This window comes from Phoxinus phoxinus (assembly GCF_949152265.1).
Source record: "Phoxinus phoxinus genome assembly, chromosome: 19".
Lineage (NCBI taxonomy): Eukaryota > Metazoa > Chordata > Actinopteri > Cypriniformes > Leuciscidae > Phoxinus > Phoxinus phoxinus.
Genome location: NC_136894.1, coordinates 202,501 through 215,000, shown reverse-complemented (window position 1 = coordinate 215,000; position 12,500 = coordinate 202,501). Strand labels below are relative to the sequence as shown.

At 43.0% G+C, this 12,500-nt stretch overlaps 1 protein-coding gene across 2 annotated transcripts in view; it reads right to left on the bottom strand.

Annotated features, from left to right (window-relative positions):
• Positions 1 to 12,500, bottom strand: part of utp18 (UTP18 small subunit processome component) — a 26,284-nt gene that overhangs the window by 13,736 nt on the left and 48 nt on the right. Inside the window, exons 1-6 of one of the 2 annotated variants that reach the window (XM_079590222.1) lie at positions 12,401 to 12,500; positions 12,143 to 12,286; positions 5,667 to 6,760; positions 4,598 to 4,719; positions 4,395 to 4,490; positions 2,107 to 2,171 (exon numbers count right to left, since the gene is read on the bottom strand). The exon at positions 12,401 to 12,500 is cut by the window's right edge and continues 48 nt beyond it. In XM_079590222.1, coding sequence (XP_079446348.1) covers positions 2,107 to 2,171; positions 4,395 to 4,490; positions 4,598 to 4,719; positions 5,667 to 5,918 — 535 coding nt within the window. In that variant the 5' untranslated portion in view covers positions 5,919 to 6,760; positions 12,143 to 12,286; positions 12,401 to 12,500. The remainder of the gene's footprint in view (positions 1 to 2,106; positions 2,172 to 4,394; positions 4,491 to 4,597; positions 4,720 to 5,666; positions 6,761 to 12,142; positions 12,287 to 12,400) is intronic. The other variant, XM_079590223.1, reaches the window with a different exon arrangement.

Genomic DNA, 12,500 nt, shown 5'->3' with positions numbered 1-12,500 from the left:
AGCTTTTTAGGGCTGCTCGATTATGGAAAAAATCATAATCACGATTATTTTGGTCAGTATTGAAATCACGATTATGTAACACGATTATTTCACATGACTTTGGGAACGTGTTGCATTTATTAAAAAGACACCTTTCAACAATTCTTAAAAAAAAATCGAAATTTAACATTTATTGTACTTTTTGAAATATTAAACACACCTGCAAACTCAAGTGCTGATAAAGGCAGTTTTGATTCAAGTACAAAAAAAACTTTTTCAGAAAAATGATGCATTATCTTTCATTTATCTTACATGTGATCAAAGTCAGTTTTAATAAAAAGGGCAGTTATCAATCTAATTAATTTACACTGCAAAATGACAGATTGATGTTTTAAAAAAATCAATGATGCCTTTAATCAATAAACCAATAGGTGGCGGCAAGTGACCGTCTTAATAAATGAATCATTGAGTCATTAATTAAAATGATTCGTTCAAAATGCTGAAAAATTCAATAACAAAACAGCGCTTAGTGTTGCTTTTAAGTGACTAACTTGCATATTAATTAGGCTGCTTGTTTATTAAACTATAAATTCAATGCAACATTTGCAATCGTGACACTCACAGATAGACCGGCAGCGCAGCGGCCACACACACATTAGCGATCGCGGTTTGCACGGACTATAAGCTCAGAATCACTCGCGCTTCGATCGCTCGGGCGAGTAAAACTTTTAAAAAATCCACTTTTCCCGGACAAGCAGACGAGTGTTCATGTCGAGTAGGGGTGTGCGATGTCACGGTTTTGGATCGTGAAGAAATATCGCAGGATCGTGCGAACTATCAGTTGCAGTTCTGGCGTCTCCGTGTCAACATATGTACAGCGCGACGTATATTCACATCTAACGCCGAGGAACGGGACACTGCGGTTCTCAAACGTTCATTATTTGCATGTGCTTTAAAGCCTTGCCGGTTGAAGATGTCGTTCGCTGCTGATGCGCTGTTCTAACGAGCGCTTATCTGAGCGCAATAACGTTACACCCGACGCGCACATGCACTAAACGCCTGTCTAACAGCGCCGGATACTGGACTAAGTTATCTCTCGAGTCTTATTGAGCTAATACTGTCAAATACACTCAAGGTTTACATAAAGGAAGTTGGTTATGTCTAAAGTGAAAGCAAACCGAGAAAATTGAGAGAAATCTGCTTGTCATATGCGTACATATTAGACGCGTCGCGTGCAGGTCTTAAAGAGACAGTAGCCCTAATAGTAAACATGCAGCCGCTGGCCCTTAAAGGGATTGTTCACCCAAAACAATCGTTCTTTACTCACTCTAATGTTGTTCCAAACCTGTATTCATTTATTTCTTGTGCTGAGCACAAAAGAAGATATTTTGAGGAGTGTGGCTAACGGGCAGTTGCTGGTCCCCATTGACTACCATAGTAGGAAAAAACTATCACTGGGGTACATCAACTGTTACCCACAATCCCCCAAATAACTTATTTTCAACAGAAGAGGGTACGGAGACTTATTCAGGTTTGAAACGGCTTGAGAGAGTAAATAATGACAATTTACATTTTTGGAGAACTATCCCTGTTAATAAAACACTGAAATACAGAGAGCAAATCCCTCTTGACTGAGAACTTTAATAGCAGCTTTAATAAGAATCAATGTACAATTTATACAGTGAAGTCCATGTTGTGTGTTATTTTCATATTTGTAATTACAATTTGTAATAAAAAAGAAAATAATGACAAAGACTTTTTATCTTCGCCACTTTGGCCTAAATGTCTGCCATTCTTTTTATTGTATATTTTGTCACCTCAGGGTTTGTTTTTAAAATAGGGACATTAGTGTGGCTGTGATGCTCAGTCACTTGCAAAATAGTAAAACCAACATGAAAAGGAATCGTGATAAAATCGTGAATCGTGATATGATATTTTTGCCATATGCCAGAATAATCGAAATCGTGTTTGCACTATTTTGGTGATCGCTGGGAGACGAAACCGAGATCCGATTAATCGCACAGCCGGACTGGACTCTGGACTCTGGAGCAGCGGCTTCGGCCCGCGAGTGTCCAGGACATGAGTGACGGATGACCTTAATAACGCATTAATAACGTCAGTACTGACCTTTCCTCCGGCGTGTGTGTTCCTGCTCCGCCCACAGCGGGGTGCCGCCCATCGCCTTCTGGAACCTGCAGCACACACACACACACAGTGTTACGCTCAGATCAGACTGTTGGTTCATCAGACATGATGTTGTGTGTGAGTGTGTGTGAGTGTGAGTGTGTGTGTGTGAGAGAGTGTGTGAGTGCTCTGCTCTCAGTAATCGAAGCACTGAGACTTGCAAGAGCCGCTTCCAAATCCTCAGTTCTCATCCTGCTGGATCTGCTGCCTTTGACACCGTTAACCACCAGATCCTCCTGTCAATCCTAAAGACGAAGGGCATCTCGGGAACTGCACTCCAGTGGTTCAAGTCTTATCTCTCGGGTCGGTCCTTTAGGGTGTCGTGGAGGGGTGAGGTGTCTAAGACCCAACATCTAGCTACTGGAGTGCCTCAGGGCTCAGTGCTGGGACCACTTCTCTTCTCCATCTACATGACATCACTAGATCTGTGATTCAGAAACATGGCTTCTCCTATCACTGCTACGCTGATGACACTCAACTCTACCTCTCATTCCAGCCGGAGGATCCGACGGGAGCCGCTCACATCTCAGCCTGACAGACATCTCTGGCCACCTTCAAGTAAACCTTGCGAAGACAGAGCTACTCGTAATCCCGGCTAACCCAGCACTTCATCACAACTTCACCATTCAGCTCGTCATCCATAACTCCATCAAGATCAGCCAGGAACCCTGGAGTTGTAATTGATGATCAATTGATCTTCACAGACCACATCGCTAGCACTGCCCGGTCATGCAGATTTGCCTTGTACAACATCAGGAGGATCAGGCCCTTCCTATCAGAGCTACACAACTGCTCGTTCAGGCGCTTGTTCTGTCCAGACTGGACTATTGTAATGCTCTCCTGGCCGGTCTCCCAGCTTGCTCTGTCAAACCTCTGCAACTGATCCAGAAGCAGCAGCTAGAGTGTCTTCAACGAGCCGAAGAGACACACGTCACTCCTCTCCTCACCAAACTGCACTGGTTGCCGCTCGCATCAAACTCAAGTCACTGACGTTTGCCTGCAGAACACCACTGGCACTGCTCCCTGTACCTGAACTCATTACTTCAGACTCATGTGCCGTCCAGAAGCGAGCGGCGTCTGGTGGTGCCGTCTCAGAGGCTCTGGATCTCCCTCTCGGAGCTTCACCATGACTGCCCCCTGCTGGAGATGATCTAACTCAGCCGGAGCCGCTGAGTCCGGAGACATCTTTAAGAAACTGCTGAAGACGAGTCTCTTTCGGCAGCACTTGATCCAGTAACACTAACTCTTTCTCCACTATTCTATCTTTATAAAAAAAGAAAAGAAAAAAAAGTTCTACGTTGCATTGAACTGTGAAGGGTCACAGCACTCACACACTGTTGTCCTGCTGATAGTTTCACTGCTTCTATTGCTCTCACTTGTAAGTCGCTTTGGATAAAAGCGTCAGCTAAATGAATAAATGTAAAGGCCCTTTCACGCTGGACGCGATTTTGACGTACGAATAATTCGTGCGCTGGTTTTATTTTTTGATCAGCTGTTGTGTAACGAGAGCTTCCACACCGAACGCGAATGTGCTGCGGCGGGAAAACGACTTTTATTTTCTCGCTTTGATGTCGATTTTTTTTTTACTTTTGCAGCGACAGAAAAGGCTTCAGCCAATCACAGTGGATTGTTTATTTGATTGCGTGTAAACGGCCCTGATGATGTCAAGAGGACCGCGCACCTCAGCGGACCGCCAGACGCTCCGGACCGAGCGGTTCCTGACGTGTGTGGTGTGTCCCGTCAGATGCGGTGCCACTGTCTGAACGAGCTCCTGTCCCACAGACACCCGGAAGTAAGTGCGGGACCGGCCATGATACAGTTTTAGCTCCTGTGCAAGATTAGCATAGCTCCTCCCCTTCAGACTCTGTTCTTTAAGATCGGGTGCACCCAAAACCTGTTCTGTCTTTTAAAGAAAATGAAAAGCTCGTCTTCACTGGATGATGATGATGATGATGATGATGAAGTAATTCTATGAATTCGGACATACTACTCCACTCGCGTACTGTTTTTCGCATACTATATACTATAGTATGGAAGTATTGGATTTGGGCCGCAGCTCATGTTTTCTCAGCTGTCGGCGCGATAGTTTTGGGATGTTGACGCTCTGAACGTCGCAGATTCGCGTCGCGGCTGACGTGAATGGTTTTGACACAAACTATTCGCTTTTTCATTACGCGTCCGGTGTGAAAGGGCCTTAAATGTGTGAGTGTGTGTGTGTGTGTGTGACGTACTGATCTTTTAATCTCTGCTGCAGCTTCTGCTTGCTCATCTTCATCTCGGCGTCGCTCTTCTTCATGTCTCTGCGGAAGCGATGCGTCATGTCAATCCTGCGAACACAGGGTCTGAGAGTTACTCCTGAGAGTGAACACACACACACACACACCTCGTCTGAAGAGCATCTTCGCACATGCGCTCGTGTGTCAGCCAGGCTTACTCTTCCTCCAGCTCATCCTCCTCATCCTCCCACACAGCTCTTCTTCTGTGGTGCTGACGCGCATCGCTGTCCTCGGAGGACACACTGCAGACCTCGTCATCCTCCAGTGGAGCCCTGCTGACCTGCTCACACACACACACACACACACACACATCATCATCATCAGAGCCCTTCACACACACACATCATCATCAGAGAACTTCACACACACACACACACACACACACACACACACACACACACACACAACATCATCATCAGAGAACTTCACACACACACACACACACACACACACACAACATCATCATCATCAGAGCCCTTCACACACACACACACACACACACACACACACACATCATCATCAGAGAACTTCACACACACACACACACACACACACACACACACACACACACAACATCATCATCAGAGAACTTCACACACACACACACACACAACATCATCAGAGCCCTTCACACACACACACACATCATCAGAGAACTTCACACACACACACACACACACACACAACATCATCAGAGCCCTTCACACACACACACACATCATCATCAGAGAACTTCACACACACACACATCATCAGAGCACTTCACACACACACACACACACACACACATCATCATCAGAGCCCATCAAACACACACACACGCGCACGCACAACAACACACACACAACATCATCAGAGAACTTCTCTCACACACACGTGTGTGTGTGTGTGTGTGTGTATGTGTGTGTTGTACCTGCTGGAGTGTGTGTGTTGTTGTTGCTGTGTGTGTGTTGTTGCTGTGTGCGTGTGTGTGTGTGTGTGTGTGTTGTACCTGCGCGAGTGTGTGTTGTTGTTGTGTGTGTGTGTGTGTGTGTGTGTGTGTGTTGTACCTGCGCGAGTGTGTGTTGTTGTTGTGTGTGTGTGTGTGTGTGTGTGTTGTACCTGCGCGAGTGTGTGTTGTTGTTGTGTGTGTGTGTGTGTGTGTGTGTGTGTGTGTGTGTTGTACCTGCGCGAGTGTGTGTTGTTGTTGTGTGTGTGTGTGTGTGTGTGTGTGTGTGTGTGTGGTACCTGCGCGAGTGTGTCCGCGAGCCGCTCCTCCGCGCCGAACACGAGCTCCTCCAGGCGCCTGACGGACGCGTCCTCCCCGCCGAGCGTCGCGCACAGCTCCGCGTGCCTCTGCTGTTTATCGCGCTCCTCCGACGCGCACAGCTCCGCGTGCCTCTGCTGTTTACCGCGCTCCTCCGACGCGCTCGCGACGCTCAGCGGCCTCTTCGCCCGCGTCCTCTGCTTCCTAACGACCGGCGCTGGCGACTCCATCATGACACGCGGTGATGATCTCCTCACTCAGAGTCCGCGCTGGAGTTCAGAACCTCGAGGACGCGGCATGTGCGGTGCACTTCCGGAGAGAGAGAGAGAGAGGGAGTAACAGCGCCACCCGCTGGACAGGAGGACAGGAGCTGGTAAAGTCACCATGAAATCCTGCCCTGCGTCTCAATGTTCACAGTCCATCCTAAACTGTGTGTGAGATTAAAAGTGTGTCCCAAAGCACAGTGTGTTGAAGAGAGTGTGCCAGTGTGGATCCGTGCTCACTTTAACAGCTAATATTACCCACAACCCACTGCGCTTTGGAAAACTACAAACATGGCGGATATGTGCGACCGACGGTGAGAGATTTAGATAAAGGTTTGACTAATCAAAGTTTACCCTGATTAAAAAATATATTTATAATGTTATTCGTGTTATATTTCTTCTGGATGTTTATAAAGATCCGTTTGGCCACTAACTTTTAAATGCATCATTGTACATTAATATGAGGAGAGTCTCCACGAGACCAGCGACTGCACATCCACCAGCAGGAATCCTGCATTTCTCTGCAATATGGAAATTAAATTAAATGTGGAGGATTTTGACTGTGACAAGATGATTGACAGGCCAGTTTACAGTGACAAGATGATTGACAGGCCTCTCTGACCTCTGACCTGACTCATGATCACACACTGATCGCTGGCAGAGGAGAGCTGAGCCTGATGGGGTTCTGGTTCTTCACATGTGTTGCCATCCCTCCCTCGGGGACACTGCATTACTCATCAATACGGCAGATCTGCTGAGTGACAGCGTTATGAGCTGCGCTGGACGAGGACATCACGCTAACTCCAGAGCCGCTGTATATGTAAATTAACTAAATTAATAACTTTTCTACAACAGAAATGAAGCATCACTGAACTAACCTAAGCTGGACTGTGGCGCTGTTGTCTTCTGGACACACACTGCTGCATTATTAAAAAGCGCTGTATAAATAAATATGATAGACTCATTTCTCACATTAGTGTATTCGCTGTATGATGATGAAATATGAGCAGAACTCAGAGTTATGAACTGTTGATATCTGACAGGTTTTGTCCATCCTTCTGTTAGACTGTCTCGTCACACACACACACACACACACACACACACACACACTGTTAGACTGTCTCACACACACACACACACACACACACAAACTGTTAGACTGTCTCACACACACACACACACACACACACACACACACACTGTTAGACTGTCTCACACACACACACACACACACACACACTGTTAGACTGTCTCACACACACACACACACACACACACACACTGTTAGACTGTCTCACACACACACACACACACACACACTGTTAGACTGTCTCACACACACACACACACACACACACACACACACACTGTTAGACTGTCTCACACACACACACACACTGTTAGACTGTCTCACACACACACACACACACACACTGTTAGACTGTCTCACACACACACACACACACACACACACTGTTAGACTGTCTCACACACACACACACACACACTGTTAGACTGTCTCACACACACACACACACACACACACACACACACACACACACACTGTTAGACTGTCTCACACACACACACACACACACTGTTAGACTGTCTCACACACACACACACACACACACTGTTAGACTGTCTCACACACACACACACACACACACACTGTTAGACTGTCTCACACACACACACACACACACACACTGTTAGACTGTCTCACACATGAATTATGTTGAATATCTGTCAGCTGGTAAATGTAACTACACAATTAGATAATACCAGTTTAGCTCGACCAGTGACCAAGCAATGCTAGTGTGTTCAGTGTGTTCAGTGTGTGTGTTCAGTGTGTGTGTGTGTGTGTGTGTAAAGAGCATTAGCAGTTACAGACACACACTTCAGCAGAACATCATCAGCTCACAGTGACCCGATCAGTTCTGGGCCCAAATGTGTATAAATGTTACTGGTAGTATGAAGAGTGTTGGGTATAGTATGTCCCAGTTTACTGTATTCTGCTCTCCTTTTTTCTTTTTTTTTTTTAAGGAGAATACATATTTTATTCACATACACACTCATATGCACTTGAGATAAAACGAAGAACATGCATGTGAACTGGTCCCCAAAGAAGCTACTTATACTCGGGGGCCATGACAAACACGGATGAAAGATGTGTGGCCAACATATAATACATCTCATACTGTACATCTCATACTGTACATCTCATACTGTACATCTCATACTGTACATCTCATACTGTACATCTCATTCTGTACATCTCATACTGTACATCTCATACTGTACATCTCATACTGTACATCTCATACTGTACATCTCATACTGTACATCTCATACTGTACATCTCATACTGTACATCTCATTCTGTACATCTCATACTCATACTGTACATCTCATACTGTACATCTCATACTGTACATCTCATACTGTACATCTCATTCTGTACATCTCATACTGTACATCTCATACTGTACATCTCATACTGTACATCTCATACTGTACATCTCATACTGTACATCTCATACTGTACATCTCATACTGTACATCTCATACTGTACATCTCATACTGTACATCTCATTCTGTACATCTCATACTGTACATCTCATACTGTACATCTCATACTGTACATCTCATACTGTACATCTCATACTGTACATCTCATACTGTACATCTCATACTGTACATCTCATACTGTACATCTCATACTGTACATCTCATACTGTACATCTCATACTGTACATCTCATACTGTACATCTCATTCTGTACATCTCATACTGTACATCTCATTCTGTACATCTCATACTGTACATCTCATACTGTACATCTCATACTGTACATCTCATACTGTACATCTCATACTGTACATCTCATACTGTACATCTCATTCTGTACATCTCATACTCATACTGTACATCTCATACTGTACATCTCATTCTGTACATCTCATACTGTACATCTCATTCTGTACATCTCATACTGTACATCTCATTCTGTACATCTCATACTGTACATCTCATTCTGTACATCTCATACTCATACTGTACATCTCATACTGTACATCTCATACTGTACATCTCATACTGTACATCTCATACTGTACATCTCATTCTGTACATCTCATACTGTACATCTCATACTGTACATCTCATACTGTACATCTCATACTGTACATCTCATTCTGTACATCTCATACTGTACATCTCATTCTGTACATCTCATACTGTACATCTCATACTGTACATCTCATTCTGTACATCTCATTCTGTACATCTCATACTGTACATCTCATACTGTACATCTCATTCTGTACATCTCATACTGTACATCTCATTCTGTACATCTCATACTGTACATCTCATTCTGTACATCTCATACTGTACATCTCATTCTGTACATCTCATACTGTACATCTCATACTGTACATCTCATACTGTACATCTCATTCTGTACATCTCATACTGTACATCTCATACTGTACATCTCATACTGTACATCTCATTCTGTACATCTCATACTGTACATCTCATACTGTACATCTCATACTGTACATCTCATACTGTACATCTCATACTGTACATCTCATTCTGTACATCTCATTCTGTACATCTCATACTCATACTGTACATCTCATACTGTACATCTCATTCTGTACATCTCATACTGTACATCTCATACTGTACATCTCATACTGTACATCTCATTCTGTACATCTCATACTGTACATCTCATACTGTACATCTCATACTGTACATCTCATACTGTACATCTCATTCTGTACATCTCATTCTGTACATCTCATACTGTACATCTCATACTGTACATCTCATTCTGTACATCTCATTCTGTACATCTCATTCTGTACATCTCATACTGTACATCTCATACTGTACATCTCATACTGTACATCTCATACTGTACATCTCATACTGTACATCTCATTCTGTACATCTCATTCTGTACATCTCATACTGTACATCTCATACTGTACATCTCATTCTGTACATCTCATTCTGTACATCTCATACTGTACATCTCATACTGTACATCTCATTCTGTACATCTCATACTGTACATCTCATACTGTACATCTCATACTGTACATCTCATTCATGCAACAGATAGGAGATCCCATTAAGCAGAGACAGTTGTGTTTAACAGTTTACCTTGAGGTTGGAAGATTAATACTGACACATGCAGAGTAAGAAGTACGTACATCAGGAAGATGTATACAAGCTTAGTAATTGTTTCTTGAGATTATGTTTAAAAAAAAAATAGAGCTTGAGTTTTTCAGATTTTCATCCAGCTGGGTCCAGATCCGCGGCCCCGGCCCACTACACTCTACCAGTAATCTCCGTTCTTTACCAGTAATGGTGTGCATGTTTCTAGTGAGGTAAGTGTGTCGGGATAGCGGATGGGAACGAGCTCACACAAGCTGTTACTCAAGCCAAAGACCCCCTGACACAGAGTACATGCATTGAGAAATATACTATATTCAGTAAGTCTTAAAAGACCGTACCTAGAGAAAATAGTACGAGTTGGAGCATTGAAATCGGACCATGATATGGCGCGAATTATTTTTTTTTGTAGAATTTCTATTTTTTTTAAGTGAGTAGGATAAGTATTGCACCATATAATATTGCAGTAATTTAAATGGGGTTCAAAGAGGGTTTTGTAATATTGAGTAAGTAATATTGCGTGAGGAAGCGAGTGTCTAAAGAACAGACCAACATATTTTGATAGCTTTTTGACAACGTATTCAGTCTGGTGTTTAAAGTTTAGCTGATCATCTTTAAAGACACCCAAACATGTAGTCATCTTCACTCTCTTTAGTTCCTCTCCCTTTATTTTAATCTTGAAATTTGGATCCTCAAAATTAGGTTGTTTTTTATTTGGACAGAATATTATGTAGTTGGTTTTACTGGTGTTTATAGTTTATTTACTGTAAACCAGTTATCCACATTCTGAAGCTCTTGTTGAAGTTCAAATTTATTTTTGTGTGATAGGAACAAGTTAGTGTCATCTGCAAAGATTACTTTATGGAGGGTCTTTGAGGAATTTTCCAGGTCATTAATGTAAATAATAAAGAGGAGAGGACCTAATACGGATCCTTGTGGAACACCGTATTTAATGTGTTTGTTTTCTGATGTCTGTTCGTGAATAGTTACATATTGTTGCCTCTGGTGTAAGTAACTCTTGAACCAATTCAGTGGTTGACCTCTAATTCCATAATGGTGCAATTTGGTCAATAATCTGGTGAGGTCGGTGGTATCAAAGGCCTTTGAAAGGTCCAAGAATACACCGATACCATATTCCCCCAATGGCATCAGTAAGATCAAGGATCGCCATACAGGTGGTGTGTGTTTTCCTGAAGCCATACTGGGATGGGTTGAGTATGTTCAATGTATTAAGATAATTAATAAGTCTATTATAAACCACTCTTTCCAATATTTTGGAAAGAGTTGGTAAGATGGATATGGGACGATAATTTCTTATGTCATTTTTATAACCAGCTTTGAAGATCGGAATTATTTTTGCAATTTTTGTCATTTTGGGAACAGTTCCTGTGAGCAGTGAGAGATTAATACAGTGTGTAAGTGGTTCAATTATTTCTTTGGCAATACTTTTTAATATTTTACTGCTGATTTCATCTTCTCCAGCAGAATTTGGGCTCTTCAGAGCCATTATGATAGCAGTTCAGTGGCGTCTGCAGGCTTTAGGAAGGAGGAGTTGGATAGTTGCCTGACATATATTGTTTGTAAGAGACACTGTGTGGTTGAGTGATGTGTTTTGAGAGATTTGCCCCTATTGATACAAGGTAATTATTAAACTCATTTGCAAGATCAGTATTATTTATTGTATCTGGGAGCACGGTGTCTTTATGGCCCCTATTCAAAACATTATTCAGCACTTCCATGATTTCTTGGAGTCTCCCTGCGAGGTTTTTATAAGTTCAGAATAGTGACTATATGTACTTTTCCTGATTATATATACCAATTTATTCTTGTAAACATTGTATTTAGTTTTATTCTCTATATTTGTTTTTTTAACATATATTTGGTAAAGTTTATTTGTTTGTTTGATGGAGTTAGAGATTGCCCTTGTTAGCCAGGGTTTGTGTTCTGCCCTACTGCGTGTCACAGTGTTTATAGGAATGGAATCTGTTATTTCATTTACCAGGGAATCATATGCAGTGTCAGGACCGCAGCAGCCATGCAGCGCTCCATGCTTGAGCTACAGAGAGGAGCTGCAGTGTCCAGATCACAGCAGGGTCTCCGGCGCCAGAGCCAGCGCTCTCACAGGGAGGCTAACATCAGCCGTCTGTTGAGATCAGAGGAGTGAGGTTTACTCGCACAGCGACTATAGCCGCCTCCGTTACACAAGTTTGGGTGTTCATTTGATTTATTTTCATAAAAGCAACAGAACTTAAATTACATCCAGTTTAGCAACACCGTGCACGAGCGTGAAGCCCGCGATATCCGTCTTTGATCTCGTAGGATCTGATGATCTGTGATCCACCGCGAGGAGATCTGTG